The sequence below is a fragment of the Metopolophium dirhodum genome, chromosome 2 (assembly GCF_019925205.1).
Source record: "Metopolophium dirhodum isolate CAU chromosome 2, ASM1992520v1, whole genome shotgun sequence".
In the NCBI taxonomy this organism is placed as follows: domain Eukaryota; kingdom Metazoa; phylum Arthropoda; class Insecta; order Hemiptera; family Aphididae; genus Metopolophium; species Metopolophium dirhodum.
The window spans coordinates 38,549,323-38,575,471 of NC_083561.1; the positions used below are offsets into that span (position 1 = coordinate 38,549,323).

At 28.0% G+C, this 26,149-nt stretch overlaps 1 protein-coding gene across 1 annotated transcript; it reads right to left on the reverse strand.

The window, feature by feature from the left end:
• Nucleotides 1-25,906, reverse strand: LOC132938980 (uncharacterized). Its single transcript, XM_061005964.1, has 9 exons — nucleotides 25,202-25,906; nucleotides 15,620-15,815; nucleotides 14,574-14,691; nucleotides 13,243-13,331; nucleotides 11,921-11,991; nucleotides 11,695-11,797; nucleotides 11,274-11,607; nucleotides 9,925-10,044; nucleotides 1-5,894 (listed from the first exon to the last, which is right to left on the reverse strand). Exons 1-9 carry the CDS (start codon nucleotides 25,347-25,349, stop codon nucleotides 888-890), a joined length of 6,186 nt encoding a protein of 2,061 aa, XP_060861947.1. The 5' UTR covers nucleotides 25,350-25,906; the 3' UTR covers nucleotides 1-887.
• Between the last annotated feature and the right edge of the window lie 243 nt (nucleotides 25,907-26,149).

The following is a 26,149-nucleotide window of genomic DNA, read 5'->3' on the forward strand; positions in this document are numbered from 1 at the left end:
CAAGATTTATACAGGCAGTTTGTTCGATGCAACATGGTCAAATATTAGTCTTACATATTACATAAAAAAAATTCAATAGATTTTTAAACTAATTACGTATGTTTCAAAGAATTTTAAATGATACTAATTTATCTTTGAAAATTGATTAGGTACCTGATGAAACAAAGTCGTGTTTGAAATTTTAGTAGGTACCGAGTTACATTAGTGACTTATATCTTATATAATACTTAACAGACTGGTAATATAACTATTTTAACAATTAATTCTAAATTTAGTACTTACTCAGAATTATAAACATTTTTCACAAGAAAAAAAAGAGAAAAAAAATTACTTGGTTCGTAATATTTGGACTAATTAAATTTCAACAAATTCCACATTTTTTCTCCTAATGTTGTTTTTAACTGAATACATCAATATCCACTTTACTTTTACTTATCCATCTTAATGTGATTGAATTTTTTTTTTTTGTTAGGAATTCATGATGATAGTTATTAGAAAACATTGTATTTCAAGACTGTGATCAATTTGTTTAAAACAAAATAAAGATAATAAATGCAAAAATGTTATTCTTGGGTTTTAAAATAAACTGTGTAGAGAAAAAATATTTAAATTTAGATAAATATATCAAATTTTGTTTAATTTAAATGAATATAATGTTTTAGAACATAATTATAGTGTATATTTAATTTAATAAATATGAAGAAAGAAAGAAAATGAGCAATTTTAAATTATCACAGTTTGTTAAAAGTAAATAAAAATCACAGTATGTTATAAAAAACATTTTTTTAAATAATCTTTTAAAGTTTTTTTTTACTATTGTTTAAAATTGTATAAGCTAGGAATGTTAAGCTTAAATTTAAAAATAAAACTTAAGTTAATAAAAATCATCAACGCTTTCCCTTTTTTTTCTTATCTTTTTTTTTATCATGTTTCTTTTTCTTTTTTCTTCGACTATTGTGGACAATATCTGTTTCTTGATCTTCTGGTTCAGTCATAGAAGGTTGTATAGTTCCACTCAAAAAGCAAGTAGTGGAAATATTATTTTTATTAGAGTCCAGAAGTGAAATATTATTAGCAGTAGTATCAGCTGGAGAAATATTATTAACTGTAGTGTCAGTTATGGACATTTTATTAGCCTTAACGTCAGTAGTTTTAGAATTTTTAACAGTTTTATAGTTAGTAGTTACGGTACTTGAGACTGTCATAGTGTCTGTAGTTTTTGTAGTTGTAATTGAAGTAGTACTGTTGTACCTATGGCGGTTTGAGATCATCATTAAGTTATGAGCAGCATTTACTGCTTCTAAACTATCATCTAACAAAGCATGCTCAGGTACAGCAGTAGCGACCGTCTCAACCAATGACGGTATACTGCAATCTGATGATGGTGAATGAGGCACAGAGTTAATTGATAAACTTGGAGAACAAAATGGCACAGAATTATCTGATGGCATATTTACAGGTGAGCCATAGTATGAATTTGTCGAAGAATTTGGAAACTGAGCACTAGGAACTTGAAGATATGCCTGAGGAAATTCTGTATACATTTGTCCATCAGAGTAATAACGAGACATATGATTATGTTTTAGGCCTCTATCATTCAAAGTAGAACAAGAGTCCAGAGAGATCCCATGTGATGTTGTAGGAAAATTGCTTAAAACGGGTTGATGAGAAGAACTGGTTAGATTTCCAATTGATGATTGACGTGATGTACTAGGTGAATTCTCTGCAGCAGCTTGATATGATGAGTTAGATATATTTTCGTGGACATATTTTAAAGACTGGCTAGTTAAATTTAGGTTCATTGATTGATATGAAGGACTAAGAGAATTCTTTAGAAAATACTTATTTATTTCATTAGGAAAATGTTCTTCATCACATTGGTGTGAAGTAGCTAATAAGTTTTGGTTAGGTGGGTGGTATGATGAATTAGACAATTCTTCCAATACATGTTTTGGTATCACTTTATTAGGTACTTGTAAATATTGATAAGAATGAAGATGTAAGTCTTTAATAAAACATTTATGTCCTATTTCAAGTTTTTTTTTACATTCGGAATTCAATGATTTATTACTATCATCAGAATCAGAATAACTTTCACATGCATTTCGTAAATGTTGTGAATTGATTTTCACATCTTTATTTAATGGAAAAATAATTGTGAAAGCATGTTTAAAACGTTTTATATGTCTTTCCATATCGTCTATCATCTGAGAAATAGACTGTTTTTCAACATCTTCCGCTGAAGTAAAACGCTGTGCCAAATGTTTTTTCCAACTCAACGATATTTGTGTATTAGTTGGTTGTTCATTTTCACAATTGTCTTCTTCAATACTTGGCTTTTTTCCTTCAACATATGTATGCAACATTTCTTGATTTTGGTTTAATTTAGAATCAAAATCACCACAAATATCACATAGGCACCGTTTAGTCAACTGTTCTAATACAGGTATATTAGGCCATGTTCTTGGGTTCGAAGTTAATAACTGTTTATACTTATACTGAATATTGAAACGAAAATCATCAAATGGTACAGTGAACTCATGACGTAGCATTTCTGCATTGGAAGGTATAACACGGAAATGATGGCTATTGGTACATTTTGGATACATACATAAAAATAACTTACCACTATTGAATAAGTAATGAGCTGCTTCAAAACCATCAATGCCTAGTGATGTGCTTGATTCTTTACTTTGACTTGGTATTTTAGTATTTCTATACATTTCTTGATACTCAGTTGGTTCTGTTCTTGAATTATTTTCAAAACTGTGAACTGCTCTAGATTGAATTTGTGTTTTTTCATCAATGGATTCAGATCCAGATTGAATGGTAGGTGAAAGATGATCTGGTGCAATGAAATTAGATAAGTCTTGGAACTGTTGGTTTGGCTGAATTAAAGTGCTGTTGTTTGTTCTATCGTTAAATGACAAACCAGTGCTCTGGTTTAGAATTTCATTTGGAGACAATTTTTGATTTAATTCATCGTCGGTATATTTATACAAAATATTTGAATTTCTTTTATAATCCTGACTTTGAGAAACTTCTAAAAGTTTTCCATTTGAAGAAGTTTGACTTTTTGTTTTATTTAAAGGCCATTTATAATGAACTTTACAATTTTTACTTGACTGTTGCATTAAATGTGTCATATTAATTATTGACTGTTCTTCTTTTTGATTTGGATCTTCCAACAAACTTGGCCCAAGTATCTGGTCATAACTTGAATATTGTAAACCATTATGTGGTGATATGCGTTCTGGATTTTTATGTTGTAGTCTAAGAGGAGGGTTTTCGTATCTAATAGATGTATTACTATCAGATCTTGGGTACTTATACATAAGTCCATTATTCATAATTGACGAATTTTGATTAAGAACCCCATCATAGCCATTAATTAATGTCTGTTTTACATTTGGATCATTATCAGTTGATTGTAACATAGGATGAATATATTTATCATTTGAACATATGTTTACACAATTTCTCTGTGTATTTTTAAAATGAATTAGATTGGGATCTTCTATATTTCCATGATTTGTCATGTCTAAATCTGATGAAACTCTAAAATCAGTAATTGGACTATAATAAACTTGCGGGGGACTTTTATTTCCTAAAAACACCTTTTGTACATGTGCTTCATTTAAATTAATTGGTATTACAGACTGTGCGTTCAAACTAATTGGCACTGAAATCATTTCTGTTGGATCTGTATATATTTTTAATTTTTGTTTTTGATGATGGTTAGTTGTGTCGGACGGATTTTTAATGGTAGACCAATTACCACATTTTTCAAAACTATTAAGTGTATTAATTGATTTCAAGTCAGTTGATATAAGACTAGACATCGATAAATTATTTATACTCAAATTATTGTCTTTGGGTTCAGCACTGTTAATTCGTAAATCCATAGAGTCGACGTCGCTAAAGTCATCCGAAACTACATCTATAACATCATGCTTGTCTTTATTACTTGATGAACTTTGTTCCATAATATTCATAACAGATGGTCTAGATTTATTCATTGCAAAATTATAAGAAGGTTGTTGATCAATAATAGATTTTTTCTTTAACCCATCAAAACACATGTTAATGGAACTACTGTGATATATGCTACTATTTGAATCATTTAATTCATGTGCTACATCTTTTGGAGACACAGTAACAGGGATAGGTTTGACAGTAACCGCCATAGGTATTCGATTTACATCATATGCAGAACCATATGCTGAATTTGAAACTGAACTTTCACTAGGAGACAAAGCAGCTGTATATGAATCTTCAGGGAATATTCTTGATTCAATTCGATTATAAGAACATGGCCTAGAAATAGTTGGAGTTTCCAACTGCATATTATTTAAAAGTTCAACTTCACTATTCCGATTAGTAACCAGGCTGGTGTTAATGTTAATTGAATTACATAAACCATTTAATTGTTGTAAAGAAGACTGAGAATGATCACAGTCAATATCATTATGATCATTATGAGCGTGTACCAATGATATATCAGGGACCCATGAACTCTTATTCATAGGGATATCAGTTGAGTTAATAGAAACAGGAGATAACACATTCACTACTTCTAAATCTCGTGTATTGGAATTTATAGCATTTTCCACATAAGGATGTTCTACGTGAGATAATTTTTGGTCCATAGGCAAAGCATAAATTTGAGTATTTTCATTTTCATTGATAGACCGCCTAGATGAAACTAATTTTGAAATCATTTCTTCGGAGTTTCTAAGAGATAATAAATGTTCAGTCTTTGGACTATTGTTGCCTTCCGTATCAGAGCTTGTAGGTTCAATTTCCATTTGCTCAGAATTATCAATTGTTTGTTTAGGTTCTAGAGAATATGGATCAGAATGAGACAACTTTATAGGCCACTGTATGTCACTAGAAGGAGAAGCAGTACCATCCTGATCACTACTTAGATCAATCATTTTAGTACAATTTTCTATGCTTTCGTCCTTATCACTGACAGTAAAATTACTTTGTGTGTGTTTCAAATTTAAGACTGCTGTTATCGATAATTCAGGGTGTGATGCTTTTGTCACCCATTTGTTTTCTTTGACTGAAGATTCGTTCATTAGATGAGGAACTCCATTTATGTTTCGAGAGTTCTTTGGATTTTCAAGTACAGAGTTGTCATTATTTAAAGTAACATAACTACTATTCTCAATATTCGAGTTTTGGCAATTAGAATCAATTATTTGATTTGGGCTGCAGTTTGATACATTTTTTTCATGCTTGGACTTTGTTCTGCAAATTTTTTTGCTTTTACTATTTTCACCAAATGATGAACATTGATTTCTTTTTGATCCCTTAGAATAAGAACATTCAGGGTGATGAGAAGTACTTGTATTTTCAGAAATGTAATTCAATCTACTTGGATTATTAGATGTTGGATCAAATCTGCTCTCATCATCATATAAAACATGTTTTTCAGATGATTTTGATTGGTTCACATTGACCTGCATTTCATCTTCATTTGATTGAGGTTTTACATTAGCTGGGCATGATACAATAGTAGTCATTAAAGTTTTTGATGCATCAACAGAAGATTTATCATTTTCGTCACTTTTATCATTATTGCTTTCATCAATTATTTCATTAGTTGATGAATTCATAAGATTAGTTTTTTCCATACATTTTTTATCAGAATGTGAACAATTTTCTTTATCCCGGACCGAATGATTTTCTGAACCTTCTCCAAAGTTCTTTGACTTGCTCAAATCATCATTGATTGAAACAACATGAACTTCATCGGTTTCATCATCAATTTCAAGACATTCATACTTACTTGGGGTATATAAATTATACTTGATTTTTCTCAACAAGCTATTACAGGAACGTGTAGTTGGTATAAGTGGTTTTAGAGTTTCATCAAAATTTTCATTCTGCAAAAAATAGCAATAAATTAAAATCAAGATTATACATGTCGTAGCCACTTTGTGAAATCAAACTTTTCATGAAAAGATGACCATTTCATGAATTGGTCACTTCAATTTAACATTGTGTAATTTTTTTTCACAATCTGATCGTTCACTTTGTGCACTGGAATGCAACATTCATTGCACACGTCGAGTTTTATTATATCCATTATTATTTTTTAAGTATACTTATTTATGACTTCTACAATACCATAGATAGACTAAACACTTGTTATTAGAACAAGGGCAATAATAAATTAACTCGATTGTAACGAACCTATTAGTTATTATAAGTGTTATTTTCCACGTTTTTAAAATAAGGTACATATGAATGCACAATATATGACAAAAACTAGAGGCTAGGAAATTTTAAAATCAATCAAATTTATTTACGATTCCGAAAGTTTTAGATAATAAATAATAATCAACAATATTATTTAAGATCCCACTTATACCTTTTGTCTATGTATAACATTAAGGCATTAACAATGTACCTATTGTACCTACTACTTATTAGTTAGTCCGCAGTCATCGACTCAATTTTTTCAGCTGTATATGGTTTTTTACCAGGCTTATCTAAATAATATTCATTCATTTTATGTTAAAACTCAGTTTATTCATTAAACTCATCCATTACGTAGAGGTACGTAGAATAAAAACCTTTAGAATAGAAAGTGATCGAATGTTCCACACAGCAACTATACACTGCTTTAACATCAAGGTACAGTAAAACCTGTGTAATATGGAACCTGAATAACGTGGAAACCTGACTTTTATGGAAAAATGTTACGGTCCCGGCGAACCTAATGTAGTTTTAAATACATCGTTCCCTGAATAAGATGGAACCTGTTTAATGTGGAAATGGAAACAATATTTTGTCATGAACCTATATATCATGGAAATATGTACATGTACTATTTTAAAATTATCAGTCAATGAATATAATCTATATCAATTATATAGATTATTTCGTTGCAATAAGTTTATTTTATCGATAAGTGTCGTAGTAGTGTTCTGACGTAGACTGCGTATAAACGTATATTCAATATGACGTCCAAAAATAAATGTTTAACACTAAATGAAAAAATTAAACTAATTGAGTCAAGTGAAAAAGATAAATTAACAGTAAAACAAATTTGTGAACTTTTCAAATGTGGAAAAAGTCTAGTGTATAATATATTAAAGCAAAAAAATGAAATAAAAGAACAATGGATGAATGGTATGCATTATGCAATAAACTTAACTATAAAAATGTAAAATTCAAAATTCTATTATATGTACGTATATTTTTTTATTTTAGGAAATGGGCGAATGAAAAGAAAACCAAATAATAATAAATAATATGTAAAATATATGAAATAAATAAATTAATAATAAATAATAAATTACATTTGATAAAGACCTGTATTAAATGGAAACCTGTCTAAAATGGAAAAAATATCCGGTCCCAACGGTTTCCATATTACACAGGTTTTACTGTATTACCAAAATGATGATATAACATTACGATTATGACTTTTATCAAAACCAATAAATATCATCAACACATTTAAGATAGTCTGGCAATTAGGTATATAGAATACAGATAGTCTTATAGAATACAGATAATATTTATTGTACTTGACATCAGAACGTAGTTAATGAATATAATCAAACTATAGACATGTGCAATAAATGTTGTATTTCAGTACACAAAGTGAATGACCAGATTATGAAAAAATTACACGATGATAAATTGGAGTCACCACTTCATGAAAAAGTGACTATTTTGTGAAATATTTTCAAATTTCACGGAGTGTAAAATATTCATTTCAGTTTCATGAAAAGTTTTTCACAAAGTGGCTACAAAATATACATACAAAAATAAAGAATTAATATTTATTATTATCTTCAACCACTTATCAACATTTGCATAAAACCTTATCTTAAAATTAATTAATTTGATTTAATTGGGTAAATTTAAGTGACTTATTTTTTTTGTTAATACATCACCAACCAATAGTGAATATTGAATGTTGTTACTTTAGTTAAATAAATTAAAGTTATTATTTTTATAATACCTAATAAAATATTTAACTTGGATATGTTGACCTGTACTTTTTATGTAAAAAAATATAATAAAAACTTAAAAATTATTTTAAATTATTTAATTTTAATTTATTTAGTTGTTCTGAATTTAAAAATATGAAACAATGTTATAACCATTTCAATACACTGAAAATAATAAATAGAAATAAAGGAAATAAGAACAAATATACAACCAAAATAACCTAAGAGAAAGGATGCAGAACTGTGCATATAAAAGAAGTCCGGAATTATCACATCTGCAGAATGCGCATTGGCAGTAGTGATGTTGTTTTTACAAGCATACGGAATTTATTGGTTTTCTATTATTATTATCTATATGGTATAACATATGAATAATTTCTATAGAAGGTTTTTTAAGACAAAATTGTCCTTGATCAAATACATGTGTTTTCAACTTCTAGAGAAATAGATTTAATAATTTTTCAAATTTTATATACCTATATATCAGTAATAAAATATCAACGCCTACATGTTATCAAGACTTACAAGAATAAAATATGACAATATATATTAGATTATTAATCACATAAGAATTATGTATATTAAACTACTGATATATACATACAATTTGAAAGTATTTTTTATAAACAATTATATTTCTAAGTCTAAAGGTCGTATATTCATTTATTCGATCAATGACAATTTGGTCTTAAAAAAATATTTTATAGTAACGATTCATAAGTTTAAGATCATAATAATAAAAACCAATAAATTTGCATGTAAAAACAACATCACTACTGTTTGACGCGCATTCTAGTTGATGCAATAATTCTGGACCTTATTTTTTCACTCCAGCTTTATACAGCGGCCTTCCTATAATGTTCATGCAAGGGACCAATGATTGTAACAATAATCATTATCAAATAATATCTATGTCCGATACATTATTATTTATTTTAATATTATAAATATAGGTAATTTATAGACTAGCCAATGCATAAAATAAATGTTCAAATGTTTTCTGTTATGAAAAAATAATCACAAATAACTATTATTTAAGCAACATTTCGACATAAAAAGCGCTTGCCAAGTCAGGGATCGGCATGTAAACTTTCTTGATTTTTAATTCTTAAAAATGTATTAACTGATATCACACCCAAGCGGTATAACAATTTGAATCCAGAAAAATGTCAGTGTGAACAGCCCCACAAAAAATTATTTTCATTTTCATTTAGAAAGATAGATCTCCGAAACCGGAGGACAGATTTCGTTGTTTGGGGTCTTGTTAGATTCACATTGGTTAGGAGAAGTGCAATGAAGTTTCAAAACTTTATCTTTAATAGTTGATTTACTATAGAACATTAAAAAAATTAAAACAAATTTTATTGGGCGTTTTTTGATGTTTATCAGCTTTACAGCTTTGTAGTAAATTAACGATTGGAGATAAAGTTCTGAAAATCTTCACTACACTTCCCCTAGCCAATGTGAATCTAACAAACCCCAAACAACAAAATCTGTTCTCCAATTTCGGAAATCAATTTCACAAAATGAAAATCTAACAAAAAATAAATCTTTTTATCTGTGCAAAAGTTAAATATATTTTTTTTTTAATAATTTTAATTCCACATTTAGTATCTACTTTATAATCTCTTTTTAATGAGTTATCAAACAACTTTCTAACTATCATAGTTTAGGAAAAAAGTTAAAAAAATAGAAATTTTGGGACTGTTTATGCCGACGTTTTTATGGATACAAGTGGTTATACCGCTTGGGTGCGATATCAAGTCTATCTCATTAATATTTTATATTAAAGCTAGCTAAATTACCCACCTACTCATCATTACTAAGTTACATCTTTACTATTTTCCTATTTAATACAAATTCTTGAAATTTTCAAAATTCAGACTTTTTTTATTTAAATTACTATACTTACTTGATTAAAAATCAATAAAGTAAAATAATTTCTTACCCAATTTTTCAAAACTTCTTTTCCCGAAATCGCAAATAAATCTGGTCGTAACGTTTTACACTGTTCTTCAATTGGTTTCAATAGTATTGGAATATCTTTTCTTGAAGCATCCAATATATCCTAAAAGCAATAAGTATTAAATCATTTTTGTTTTTGTCTATTTTTATTGGCTAGTAGGTACTTGTACAAAGAAATGGAAAAATTATTTACCTAACCATAAAATATATAATTTTTATTTGTTATCTATGTACTGAAAACTAGTAATAGTTTATGTTCAGCATTATAAAATGCTAAATATTAGAATTATTATATGTCTTATCAATCTATAAACTAGAAAATAATTTGCTAAAAAAGGATTGTTTTAGATTATCAGTTACATAATTTACTTCATAACAGTGTTCAAGCACTACAAGCATCCTAATACTAAAATACATAGTTATAAAATATAGACAGTTGAATTATTACTTTTAATCTACCTTTGTGTTTAGTTACCAATTTAACAATAGTGATTTGTACCATTTAAAATTAACAATCAAATCTGACTAGTCAATTGACCAAAAATAATTTTTCTATATGTACAATTAAAAATATTAAAGAAAAACAGTATGTTGAAATAATTGTTTACATTTATACTATACAAATTAATTAATTTAAAATATTAAGAATAATAAGAAAATTTAAAATAATTTCGTAAATGTTCATTATATTATAATGAATGTCTCTAACAGATGCATGATGTAAAAATAATTTTTATTTAGTGTGTATTATACATAGATATAAATATTATGAAGCATATTAAATATGATTAATTTAATGCAACACAAACATTAAATAGCTGTACTGAATGAATATACTATGTTCAATAAGTTTATACATAGAGTCTTGATAACTATTTATTTACCGCTTGAAGTATGTAACAGGGTGTCCGGCGAGGAATTACCCATTAAGATATCTCCTGAGATAATACATTTATCATAAATCTGTTTTTTTTATTAGACTCATAGAGACAAGGATCACATATATTTAATTTTTGGAACAATTGAAGCCATTTTATTAGGTTTAATTTTCTGAAAATTTTGAATTTTCAACATTTTATTTTCATTACCCTCATGATTTTTTATGTTTTTTTTAGTTAATATGTAAAACAGCATAAAACCTGTTTTTTCCGGGCAGCAAGTCCCCCCCCCCCCTACAGCTAATTGATATATCCTCACAAGACAGCCTGTATAAATCAAAAATTACACATTTAATTTTTATTCTCGAAGAGATTCGAGAAATTGACTATGCAAGTACTATTTTGTTGGATACTATTTTTCTAATAAGTTTATATCATTTAAAACAAAATTTACCTTGTAACACTCCTTGAGTGATAAATTTGCACCATATAAAACAAAACTAACATTTTTTAAATCTCTTTGTATTGAATCTGGAGTTCCATTTGGAGACATTGTCAATTTAGGCCAGTTAGGCCAATTATTTTTTTCATGTTGACTCATAAAATCATTTGGAACATTCAACCTTCTTAATAATAATCTTAAATTTTCCAGTTCTTTTCTCTTAACAGAACCAGCCATACCCGGTGAGGAGTGAATTAATTTTTTCCACAATTTAAAACATAAAATATACCGCATATAAGTTAGAAAATTCATTTTTTTGGGTATTGGATGTTCAGATAGTAACTTTCTGTAAATAAAACATTTATTAAGTCATTAAAAAAATGTTTATAAATAACTATTGATTGAAAATAGTGATTGATAATAAAATACTAACTTAAAAACTGGAAGCATTATTGATCCTAAATTAATACTAACAGAACCATAAAATACATAGTATAATTGAAATATTGAATCAAACATATAATCAAGTTTCTGATCTAAAAATATAAAATAAAACAAATACATTAAAAATTATACATAGGTAATACCTCGGGTAATACATTTTATACAAATTCATGAATTAAAATATTAATAAAATAGTATTTTATTTTATTACTTACCTAAAAAAACAAATAACATTGTATTTATTTTACTTGAAGTTCTTTTGTGAGATGAGCTTTCTTTAAAACGCCTACAACAGATAATTAAAAATGTAAATAGTATAATAAATATAAATCACATAAATTTAACTTATGAATATAATTTTTACATTTTTTTTAAGTAATAGGAATTTTGTGATATTTTTTACATCAATACAACAATATCATAAGTTATACTTTTACCAATCACAATAAATATTAAAGGTGATTGATACTTAAGTTTTAAAATAATCTACTATTTAGTATATTTTCATTTAATAACATTTAAGAGTTGAAAAAGATAATATAAATACTTGGTAGTATTACATACATAAGCCATAAGAGATAGGTATAATGGAGATCATCAACACTTGTACCATAAATTCAAAATTGTCTAAACAATTTTTGGTACATTAAAAATTTTTCTTTATTTGTATTATACCAGTTTTGACTTTTTTCTTGTACAATTTAGTATTAAGTATTTTAGATCCGATCATCTATATATATATATAAAAGACAAAAAATGTTTGTGACTGATTGTGTCCTTTATGCATTCCTAAACCGTTCATCCGATTGCGATGAAATTTGGTACATAGATAGACTAGACCTCAGAGAAGAAAATAGGCAATATTTTGTCGTGAAAAAAGGAAAATAAGAGGCCCAACCCGAAGTTCTCAAACTGGGATTTTGAGATTATTATTATTATTTTTTGTTTATAAATGGTTGCTATTGGTTTTATTTAGTTTTAATAATAATTATTAGTATTATTAATGTGAAAAGCCTGTGTATTTTAGAATGTATCAAGTTTGAACCACTGTTTCGGACCAATTTTTTGCATTTTTTGATACTTTAGAGTTTAACTTACACTTAAGTCCACACCACGTGGGGTCCACGATCTACCACAGGTAAGATTGCCTACCTGATAATTACTGCTTGTATAACCACAAAACCCTAGCAATAGAAACACATTGCTGTGTCTGCTAGTATATTATGTAATTTGAAAATTAGATTAAAATATTTTTGGAGTATAATATTTACTTTTTTTCTTATCGACTAATCATAATATTTATATAAAAACTGTATAACATTCCCTACATTCATACTTGTAAATTATTTTACTTGGGTATTGATTCTTCACAGTTTTATTATGAATTGACCTAAGTCACCAAAGAGTATTAGATGGAGTATAATCGGTTATATGATCTCAAAACTATACACCTCTAATTCCATTAAAAATAATATTTTAGATTTTAATGACACTCATTTTTGGTCCTAAAATTAAATACTTAAGCATCAGAACTTACTGAGATGACATTAATTTCAAATCTATGTAATAGGCCAACATTGAACTCATTCTGTCATAATATAAAACATCCAAAGTATCCTTTTTATCCTGTAAATAAATAATAATATAAAAATACAAATAAAAATAATTTTTACCACACATATTTTTCTAAATTTATGACACAGTAAAAGTAAAAATACAATAAATTACAGGGCTTGCAACCATTTTCAAAACCGATTTCAGAAACCAGTATAAACCGTTTTAAAACCAAAACCAAAACTGTAATCAAAAACAAAACCGAAAAAAATCGGATATTGGTATTAAATTCAAAATCGAAACATAAAAAATTGGAAATTGTTATTTTATTTTTTTTAATTTACGTGTTTTTAAATACATAAATTCTATTAATACGCATAATAAATACTCATAATCAAATTGAGATCATGATTAAAATGTTGATAACCATTTCATTATTCGCAAAAGAAAATGGGAAACCGGTATACAAAACCGAAACTTCTTAATATTGGTATTGCTAAGTTGAAACTGAAAAATTTAGAAACCGGTAAACAAAATCGAAACCGAAATTTTTTCAATCGGTTTCAAGCCCTGATAAGTTATAGTTATAATTATATTTAATTATAACTATAATTAGTTATAATAAAATGTAATATTTAAGAGATTTCCACAACCGCTGTGATGTCTTACAAACAATACCAACCAATTTTGGTTAGCTTTAATATTAGAGAGGTAAATGAACTATTATCAAACTTAAAGCTAAAAACATTATCTGTATTTGTACATTGGTAATAACTCATAACTTACTTAAAAATAAGTATATAATCTGTGAATTTTTATTATATTTTGATTTTTAAGTAAGTTTGTGTGTAAGTGAGTGAGCATTTGTATACCTTAATATTTTACATAAGTATTCATAACTTGATTAAAAGTGAAATATCATAGAAAACATGTATTATATTCCTATTTAAGTTTGTTAACAGATAAATTTACTCTAATATTTAAGTAACAACATAAAATTGGTTCTGCTGAGTGCACATTTCCTATGCTGTACGACGGAGACAATACCCACAGGTATGAAAAAGAATAGCATTTTATTAAATTTGAAATATTTGATAAATAAATTTAACAATAAATCTTTTTTTGATACCTATACAAAGTTTTTTAAAATGTGACTACAGGCCAAATGTATTTACATTACACTGCATTAAGCCTTAAAATATCAAATTAAACATAACCAAACATACTTTCAAATAATTATTAAATTACACAACATAATTTTCAATTTTAAAAAGAATAAATTTATTTTTATAATGAAAAAATATACATATTTACTTTTTTTATGGTTTTATAGTATCCTCGTAAAAACAACATAGTTTGTTCTACAAAAGATTTCAGAAGAGTTGATTTATTAATTTTATTTCTGCAATCAACCATTTCTGGTGCTATATTCCTGTTAACAAATTAAAGTTATATTATAAATAAATCTAGGTATAGTAAAGTTACTACAACCCCCGCTACAACCTTTTTTTTATAGAAAAAATTTACTACAAGCAAGGTTGATCAGAATAATTATACATTTATACGAATAATTCAGCCGACAATATGAAAAACAATTGTTTTGTTTTATAGTGTAATTTAATTTAAGAAATTAATTACATCAAATTAAGTAATTCATTATTGTATTAGTCAAAGAGTATTGATTTAAAAATTCAAACCATAAATTAAAAGTCACTAATGGTTTAAATAAAACCAAACTAGGAATGTTGTATAAATTTGAGTGAAAACTGATCAAACCCTCGATAGCCCAAAAAGTTGAAAAATAACCAAAATAAGTTGTGTTCTTATTATAGATGATTTATTATATACCTAATTAATAATTTGGTAAAATATTAAGTATTACATACAACTTTTGAAGCACTTTTTCTACTTATAATAGGGCATGCAGCTATACACATAATTTCTAATTAAGAGTACGCTATCCATGCATTTGTTGTCTTCGTTTTACTAACTTACAACATGGCAAACTTTCATTCACTAGTTTCAATAGTGTGCTGTTAGTTTTGGTATTAGAGTGAATTGACCTATCAATAAGGTAAGAACATTATCTGTGCTTAAGCATCAGCGATTTTATCGATATTTTAATTTTTAAACAAGATATGGGCATGTGAAAAATATCACTTACTAAAAATGATTATCTCGCTTGAACATTAAAATATCGAATAAAAGCGTTCACTCTAATATCAAAATAACAGCAGACTTGTAACTAGTGAACAAAAATTGTAAATTATTATGTTGTACGAGTGTAGAATGGAGATAACAAATGCATGGATAGCGTCCTCTTAAGTACCTAAGTTTAATAAAATAATTTAAATACTTACAGGCAAAAAAAATTGAATAACCCAAAATAAAGTTCTGTATTAGTAAGGCATGAAATTTTACGGCATTCCAACCGAAAACCAGCTAACCATTTAATAAATGACATTTCCACCAATGTTTCTTGACAATCCACATACTTAGGAAATCTGTCCAAAGTTGTTGGTATGTTCTTAGTACTTTCATCGACATCTGAATCAACTAAAATAATAACAAGTTAATAATACATATAATTAATATATTATATAAAACTACAATGCATACGTGTAAATAGTTAAACAATTGGTAATGTAGTAATAGATATATCATAGGTATCACAGTTAAGAGATAATAAATCATGATTTCACAAAAACATAATGTTAAATTATCATAAACGCAAAACATTTTTTTTTATATAATATGTACTAAATAAATAGGTAGAGGTATTAGTATAAAATAATGTTTTTGTGTAATCAGGGCCGGATGGGCCCGGTGAGTTACTAAGTAAAACTCGGTGGGCCGTGACAATTTTGGACCGTTCAAGTCATGAGGAGCCGCTGACTGAAAATATGTTAAGAATTAAAAGTTGAAGAAATGGAGACTATAAAAAAAAAACTATACACGGAATAAGAACGTACCCAAGGGCTGCCAGTTTGTAAGTGGACCGATAAAGTATGAAAAACTTGGTAGGCCAAATTTGTCTAATCCGGCCCTGTGTGTAATGTAAAAAGAAATGGTTTAAATTACTTAGGTATAGGTAGTTAGTCATAAGATGTATAGAAAAAATAATTAATTTTTTGGTTTTATTTTTCAATAATACATTTAAAAGTTGATCAAATTTCTAAAATTGTTGGATACTGTAAAAACATGTTTATTTTATAAAATATTAAAATTAGTTATCAGTTATTAAATCTCAGAATAATAATGCGTTTATACATTACTGAAATCATTCACAGAAACAGATTAATTTTAGCTCTAATAATCAATAATTTTCTAAGATGTCAAATATTTAAGTTCAAAATCATTCTAAGTTTTTAACTAATTGCTTTTTAAGATTTGATTATCACTTTAAAAAATGGTAATTTCATTGCAGAATTCCAGAATTGCAAAGATCAAAAAAAAAACTAATAAATTATGCCACCATAACTTTTAATTGATAACATATTTTTTTTTTAAATATAGGTAGATCAGAAAACCCTAAACAAAAAGAATATATGTAAAACTGGGACTTATTATTGGTGCAAAATAAAAAGTAAAAAATTTTTAGATAAATGTCTATTTATCCATAAATATATACCTAACAGTAGCATAACTTTCAATAATTGGACCTCCAATCTAGCATTAATATTCTAAGGTAGCGTTTCTCAACCTGTGGTACGCGGAAAGCTCATAGGTGGTACACTAAGAACATCTCCCTTAATAAAAAAAATGGAACGAATCGTTCACATTAGAAATTATTTGGTACCTATATTTGATATATTTAATAATAATATAAATTATAATTTTACATATTTAATTTTCTTTTTATGCATTAATTGCTTATATTATTATCATAATTTTATAGTTCCTAATAAAATAAAATTCCGTATACATGTAAATTAACATTTTTGATAAGCAAAAAAAACATTATTTAGTAAAGTGGTACATGAAAATTTTCAAACTGTGTTGGTACACAGATATAAAAAGGTTGTGAACTATTGTTCTAAGGTAATTAAGAGGATGTAAGCGCACTATTTGTTTTCTCTCTCTGGCCCAAGCGCCACATAGATAAAACACATTTGCACAGAATCGTTTTTTCTATGTTTTAAGTAATCTTTTAGTAAATTCACCCATTACAAAAAAGATAGAGAATAATATTTTTGAGGGAATGACATATCAATTTCTCTAATTATTGTTTCAAAACAATTTAAACAACATTTAAATTTACAACATTTTTTTGTTTGTTTTGAAAGTCGAATACAAAGTCAAATAACAATAAAATATATAATCAATATGTCATTCTCTCTAAAATATTATTCTCTATCTTTTTTGTGATGGGTGATTTTACTCTAAGATTACTTAAAAACATAGAAAAAGCGATTCAGCGCAAATGCATTTTGCCTATGTTGCACGTGGGTCAAAGAGAGAAACAAATAGTGCGCTGACATCCTCTTAAAAGATCATAATTAGGACTTGAAAAATGTAAAAGTTGTATATTTCATTAGGTAGGTATATTATGCTGCTCTTGATTTATAGCAGACCAAGCTAGAAATTATATATAACGACAAGATTAAAAATCAAAAATTTCAAATACATATCTTTAAATTTTAGGAAAAAAAAAAATTTTGTATTTTATGACTCATAAAACTTCATAAATATTAAAAATTTATATTTTATTAGGTAGTAAGTATGAAATGTATGTTACATATCCAACATTTCTGTTCGTATATTTATTTTACTTCCAAGCCCTAAATTCATTATATATAATTTTATTTTATTACTGTAGATTTTTTCTGAAAGATAAATTTCACAAAATCCTAAATTGACTTAGGTACTTTATTTGAATAAGTAATTTTAAGGTTATAGGTAAATGTATAATATAATAAGAGTATGTAAGTTGGCGAAGTATCATATAGATCATTAATTCACACTGACGAAGTTCCAAAAGAAAAATAGGATACCTACAGAAATTTCCATAGCTGAACCTGGTTATTGGTAATAGTGAAATTCGAGGTGAAATTTGACGAAAAAAAAATTGCAATTTTCAATAGTGGATGCTGCAACTTGAAAATACTCAATGTACAAAGAAAAATGTACACATTTAAGTTTTGTTGTGAACAATAACATACATTCTAACACTATAAAATTATTTAAGTACCTAATACATTTTATATAAATTTTAAAATACTTTTATTATTTATTAATATTAGGTATTTTTTATGAACTAATAAATATTTGTTTTTAATTTATTGTCTAAATAGGTACCTACTAAATTATAATACTTTACTAGTATTATATGTTATAAAGATGTGTTACCTAATGTAATATTTTTCATATTAAGTTTTAACTAATAATTTATTTGTTTTATTAGTAAAATTATAAATCGAAATTTTATTTTGAATTAATTTTTTTGTGTCTTGTTACCTATTTAATTGAAATGCAAAAAATCAACTGTACATAACCAAGTAAAATGTACCTAATTTTAAATGACAATTCCAAAGCTGCCAATGTATATTTTCAATTAAGAGGATTCGATCCCGTGATTTTCTGTTTTTGTCTAACACACACACACACATATTATTTTAAACGTGTTTTTTTGCCTAACATTCCAATATTGATCTATTGAAGCGATAAGAATTCTGAAAACAGATTTGAATTTGTCGTCAAGTTTACTTGAAATCGACTTTCCCACATGTTTGTTATTGGTCCCCCAAACTCCTAAAAATGTCATATTAAAAAAGAATATTTAAAAATTGTTGTATTTTAATTTTTAGAGAAATTAAAATCAAAAATCAAAAATGTGGGAAAAATGATTTCAAGTAGACTTGACGACAAATTCAAATCAGTTTTCAGAATTCTTATCGCTTCAATAGATTAATATTGGAACGTTTGGCAAAAAACAAGTTTAAAATACTCAAAAACTGAACTTTTTTATTTAGAAGTTACTTATCAAAGCCTGATGTAAGCCTCATAGCCTTAGCATTAGGTACTTACAACAAGAATATTTGAAGAAAATTAAATTTTAAAAATAATGTAGGTACTAGGTTATTATTTTTAATCAAAGAAAGATTGTTCAGTCTATTTGAAATTTTACCTAATAAAAATATGTTCTAAATTGCTTATAAATCATACTATATATATAACAATATAAAATTATAAATGATCAATTTAAAAATACTAGTTTAAATCAATTGACCACTGTTAACATCAACTTTATTCATTATTAAATTGTACTTGGTCCTCCTAATAGGCCCAGAGAAGATAACAAAATAGTTTTGCAATATAATATATTTAGGTTAATATTATAATTTATAATAGATTTAAGTTTAGTAGTATTCTGAATTATCTTTACAATAGAAAATTAATATTATTCAAAACTAGTAAAGGATGCCACACACTACAGCGGTGGCGGTAAAATTGTGTCCGGACTCATTTTGCCGTAACCGCTACCACCACCGCTGCAGTGTATGGGGACCTAAATACAATTATTATAAAGTTTTTTATAAGCATACAAACGATAGAAAAAACATAAGAAAAAACATAAAGATGAAACAATATTGCAATTTGCCTACCATACAATATTAGAATTTACAATATTTAAAACCAAGGTAAATCGACATTTTAAAAATTATGGTTTCAAAAAAAAATTTGAGCAACTCATTAGGTAGAAAAAGATGACCTGATGATTGTATACCTAACGTTCAAGTAGATGGGTAACTTAATAGCTGTAACCTTCCAGTTAAAGCATAACAATGTTCCCAACATCTACTGGTTCAGGTTGCTAAACAATGTTGTTATATGTTTACCTGTGATTAAAAAAAAAAAAAAATTCTTTTAAGTAGGCAACTGCTCTGTTGTACAGTATGCCGAGTGTACCTTACTACCTTGTCATTGAGTAGATCACTGTAATCAATGTATTAAATTTGATTTGATGAAAAACGATTCTGAACGAAGACGGTCCAACTTTTTGGCAACCAAACAATTACTTTAATACATTTTTTTTTTTTGGAACTCCTGATTTTCTTGTCAAGTACTAGAAATGTTTTACTTTTGATCCCACAAAAGTACAAACAAGATTCAATTTGTTACCAGAAACTACCATTATAGTTGAACATCAAAACATTTTTTCCAATATAAAAAGAAAATGTGTCATTTTTAAGAAGTTGTGTTTAGCCAATTATTTCATTCCTGCGATTACTGATCGTCTTCGTTTGTGTAGTAAATGATCATTAGTGTGTGTATACTCCCCTACCATCACCTGCGAACCGCATCAATTTACATGCAAAGTAGATTTGTTGACTAATTAAAACATTTTAACATTTTTTAAATCAAACCACTAGAAGTACTTTAATTTTTTACAGTCACTAAGGTCGTTTTGATGAAAAATTAATAGGGTTTGCAGGGGTCTTAATTCATTACATATGGGCACTTCGATGACACGTTTCTGCATGTTGCAACCAGTACGTTATTCACTTATAATATGCCAAGTTTCGACCGTTTTCGTTCAGTATTGTTCCAATAGTTGCAGTAACAACATAGAGAATACAATTAAGCCAAATATGAGGTGCGAAGTGTAATTTGTTTGTTGCAAGCTGAAGTTAAATGGTGCAGCTCAAATTGTAGGTTATGTGCTGTTTATGGAAATACAGGGATGACTCATGAGTGATGGTTTGGTACGTGATTGATGTAGACAATTTAAAACGGATGCACAGGTGTGCACAATGAAGGGGACTAAGGGCACAAATCGATCATGACTGAAGACGTGGTTCACCAAGTTGTTAAAAAAAACAGGCATTACGATTTAAAATCTATCAACAAGATTTACCGAACTTTCTCAAAGTACTCTACACAACCTCGTCTACACACTAAACAGAAACATGTCTGAAAACTTAGATTATCACAAGTTATGTGCCCGTTGGGTTCCAAAACAGCTCACAGACCCAACGTGATAATTCAGGAAAAGCATTTCTCGAACGTTTAGAGATGGTGAAGGTGAAGAATTTTAACAGCAAATTGTGACTGGAGATGAGACCCTTGCACCTAAACATTTTGGAAGTAATAAGGAACTTATCATTCATAAATAAGTAAATCAATGCCTCAACACACTGGCGGTGCCATTTTTTAAGGAAGGTATACAAAAACTCGTCTCACGTTACCAAAAATATATAGAAAACTTTGGCACATTAATTGATATCAATCCTAAGGCTTCAGGTAATCTATTAATCATTTAGAAGATTAAAAATCTCCTAAATGTTTTAATTTGAATTAATTAGCAATATAATCTAATCTCTAATCCCAGCTTCTGTCATAGGATACATATAAAACATTTTAATATGTTTAACTTTTTAATATAAGTCCCAAATATTAGATCCATATTATAGTTGGAATTTTATTAGTGCAGTGTATAAAACTAATGCACATTGGATCATTAAATTCAAAACAATTCCTTTTAGGTAATATCAAAATTATTAAGCTAATAAAAATAACAATTTGTTATGATTATACCATTTCACAGAAACACCTAATAATTGTTTGCACAGGGCACAAGCGTAGTTAGAGTACTGTTTTTACTTCTTCTTTCACATGGTGCTTTACCTAATACAAAAACTTTTCCAATTACATTTTTGTCAGTTGTCCCAGGATTAAAATCTTCAATTGTATTTAAATTTAACATGTTTTATTTTTTGAACTGTATCCATGACAAAATTGAGGTCACACAATTTAGGTAACAAAAATATCTTTTTCTTATATTATGAGACTAATATAAACATCATATTGTTTCATTTTTAATGCTAACACTTATAAATTAAATCATTTTGATCTAGGTAATTGGGTGTAATTAATATTAATGTACATATTAATTGTATTAATTACAAGCTACAAAAAAGAACACGGGTTGTATTTCCTAATCATTTAAATAGTGTCAAAATATTTTTCTATTGAAATAATAGTCAATATTTGAATATCATTTCAATAATATAGTTATTTTTTTGTAATGTTTTACTACCAACATAAATAAATTAATGATCTTTCAGTTTTATATTCAGCAAAAATTAGTATACCCTAGGTTTTTACAATAAATTAGAACCAACGAGTTTAATATTTTACATAACATAGGTAGGTACTCGGGTAGGTATTACCTACCATAATACAAGACATTTTATGTTAATTTATTTAATTTAGTTTGAAGACATCAATATTACATTTTTATATTCTTTCTTAAGAGAACGTTGCACCCACATAATATGTTGGCAGTCTTACACACGTACGGCATAACAAAAACTGTTTTGGAGCGGGAGCAAACCGAAAAGGCTACAGTCATAACTAAGAAACAACATTTTTACCACATAAAAAGGAGAACTTTGGCTGTGTAATATTGTTTTTATTTAAGTTAACACAAATAATAATTGATTTTGAAACAATATGAACTTTTTTTATATAAGTGATATCAAAAACATCCAAACTTTATTGCACAGCAAAAGTTCTCCTTTATATGTTCTCCTGTTTCTCAGTTATGACTGTAGCTTTCTCGGTTCTTTCCCGCGCAAAACAGTTTTTGTTATGTTGTACATAAGGTTGTATATTTGAAGGCGGAACAACACATGCGGGTGCGACGTTCTCTTAATGCTCACAAAAATGATAGCCATTGAAAAAAGTTTAGTACTAAAATAACATAGGTATTATTAAACTAATATTAAAGGTTATTGTATCATTTATTTATGTAAAATAAAGTGAAATGTTAACAATTTTGAACTATTTAGTTCAACAAATAAATTGTAAATGAGAGGATAAATTACCAACTATTTAGGTGAAATAGGTTAGAATATTACATTAGAAAATATTGTTCATTAAATCATTAAAAATAAAATATTTACAATTTGAACCCAGAAATTAATGAATTTAGGAAGGAATATATTTGTATAGAATTCATAAAAATAAATAATATAAATTGTGAATACCTACATATTCATACATTAATTAATTTGAGAATAAAATTTGATTTTGAATGTTTTAAGAATTACCTTAGTACCTACTTATCTACTTAATTTATGTCTTAAAGATACATAAGAAGCTAGTATTTACATGCATTTTAATCATAATTCCATTCCTATCAAAGTAAATCTTTATTCTTTGTAGTTGACCTTGGTAAAAATGCTAACGACTTTCAAATTTATGTTTAAAAAGTTTTAAAATATTATTAAATGATTTAAATGTAAGTTTATTTTTCTAAAAAAATTAGTCTTAAATGCATACTCAAGACACGTAAATGATTAAATGCAAATTAAATTATGAGAAATTTTGTTAAAACAAACAAATTGTATTTAACATATTATGGTGTTTAGAAAAGACAAGTTAAAATAACATATTAATTGGCATCATGTTGCTGGGCTGGGGCTATCAACGTTTAAAATCTAAAACAATGGAGTTGAAATATTCATACGTATGATATGAGTACATGTGAACCCAGGGTCTGTGAAGTCTTATTTATAATATTTTCAAGACATTAATCCGAGCTCTATTTAATATCATTTATAAGAAATGTATCCCGAATATACCAGAATATTTATATTGTTTGTAAATATAATTATTCCTAATGTATTAGTAAGTTACGGATTAATCATCAAAAATGTACCATTGAAAACTTACTGATTATACTTACTATAGGTATCTCTTCAATTTTATTATGTACTTATGACAAAATTGTCCAAAATAAATGTAAAAATAAACTTACGATTTTAATTTAATTTGTTAAAATAATTACCCTGATAATGGCTATAAAATAAAAACCTTACCTGGGCCTATGAAGAATGAATAATTTTTTTAGGACTTCAGTCCTCCTAAATATCAGCCCTTAGTTGCACCACTGAAAATATTACTTATCTAGTTATCTACATATCTACTAATAGTAAATACTATAACTAGGTATAATTGACAAATAAACAGCTACATCATAATTAAAATGTCACGATATTTTTTTTTTTTTTTTTTAATTAGTAAATTATTTAAGGTAATTAAGTTTTAATTTCTAAATGTTTTTCAACAAGATAACAATAAAGAATAATTATTGTTATTCAATTGACAAGACACTTAAGCACAATTTATATTAGGTATATAATTAAAATGATACAGTACCAAAGTCCATAGCATATTTTATACTAGGCACTGTTTCTTAAGGACACAAACGAAAAAAAATTGTTAAAATGCAAGTCTAATACCAAACAATCATTCACCATATTTAGCTTTAAACGAAAACAACCGCTCCACTGAGACCATATGTATATTGATAATTCTCAGCAAGCAATACCAAAAAAATAGAACAACGGTTGGCTATAAAAGTGCAACAACCATAAAAAAATAGGTACTTGAAAAGGAATCTGATGTAATATAACATAATTACATAATTTCACAAAATGTAGGTACGGTGGGACCACCAGGATTGTTCTCAGTAAATACAACAGATAGAATAAGTAATTTTTTAAGATACAAATAGTAGGTACCTACATATATTATGTGTAACATGTATATTATGCCTGGTACCTACAGGAGTGTAACAAGACAGAGCCAAAATGATAGTTTATACAAAATAATTTCTGTACGAGGGACAAGAGGTATGAGTGCATATTACTGTATAAAGTGAGTAATAACAGGTAATGAGTAATGACAAATAAAAGATTAAGACGTTATACGATGGAATGTTTAAGCACAAGTGTACAACACGAACAAGTTATAAAACTATGCTTGTGCAGCATCATCAGTAGACGTAGAGCAGATGTATTCACTGAGAAACCACCTAGACAGCTGAACGGCCCAGCGTCTGGCACGATATGTTGACAATAAACCACTAGCTAGCCGAGAGTAATGGTGAAATCATGTTTACATAGACGGAGCATGACGTAAAAAACACTTACCTGTTTCGCTGTGAATTCTCTTGCGACTGCAGTCTATTGTCGCCGTGGGCTCAGTGGTGCTGATGGACATTGACGACGATGTCGATCCCTCTTCGTGCTGCCGGTGAGCAGCCATTGCGTCTCCAGTGACGTGTGCAACACCACTCATACTAGACGCCAGCAGTGGACCTTAACAGCATTGGTTCGCTGTGCAAGACTGCCTGAAACTTGGTGCTCGGCAACAAGCTGTGTCTGTGGCTGTGGTCAACGTCTCGCAGAAGAATATCGTCTGACTAACTGACTGACAGGCGGTAGCGTCCGTCCGACTGAGCACAACCTATCGGTACGCTCGCGGAACAATCATTGCTCGCTGCAAGTCTCCGTCACTCCGGGGTCGCTTGTGAAGTAATGGCCGACGAATTGCGGCTGCTGCTGCTGCTGCGGCGGCTGCGACGGCGGAACAGTGGACATTGGGGTCCAACGTGCGCGGCGACTAACAATTATTGTTTCGGCGCACGGCGGCGGCGGCGGCGGCGACGACGGCGACAATTCGCTCCATCGCCGATCAAACAACCCAAACGTTCCGTTTTACCGAAAAGGCGAACAAGAACAATAGTAATAACTATTAACTACTACTAATAATAATAATAATAATATCAACGAGTGTCATCAGGAGACGGGGGACCACTTATACCACTACGCCAGACATACGTATATAGAGATATCAGATATATACCGTGCACGAATATATTTATATATATATATATATATATATACCTGAGCAATAACGTGATAGTGTATACTCGTTTATATATATATGTATGTGTATAATAAGTATACAACTCGCGAGCGCGCCCTCTACAATGTGCGTGTGTGCAAGAACATTTATATAATAGTAATAATATAATGTGTATGTGTGTACACTTCTTAGTAAACCTCAAGTATTCGCTTGTGCGTGTGTGCATGTGT

What these genes read in the sequence shown, in the direction of transcription:
- LOC132938980 (XM_061005964.1), bottom strand. Translation starts at nt 25,349, where the DNA reads ATGAGTGGTGTTGCACACGTCACTGGAGACGCAATGGCTGCTCACCGG. An exon ending in TTATTCAATTTTTTTTGCCT is followed by an intron (nt 14,692 to 15,619) that starts GTAAGTATTTAA and finishes ATTTGTTAACAG; the next exon opens with GAATATAGCACCAGAAATGG. An exon ending in ATAATGCTTCCAGTTTTTAA is followed by an intron (nt 11,608 to 11,694) that starts GTTAGTATTTTA and finishes TTTTATTTACAG; the next exon opens with AAAGTTACTATCTGAACATC.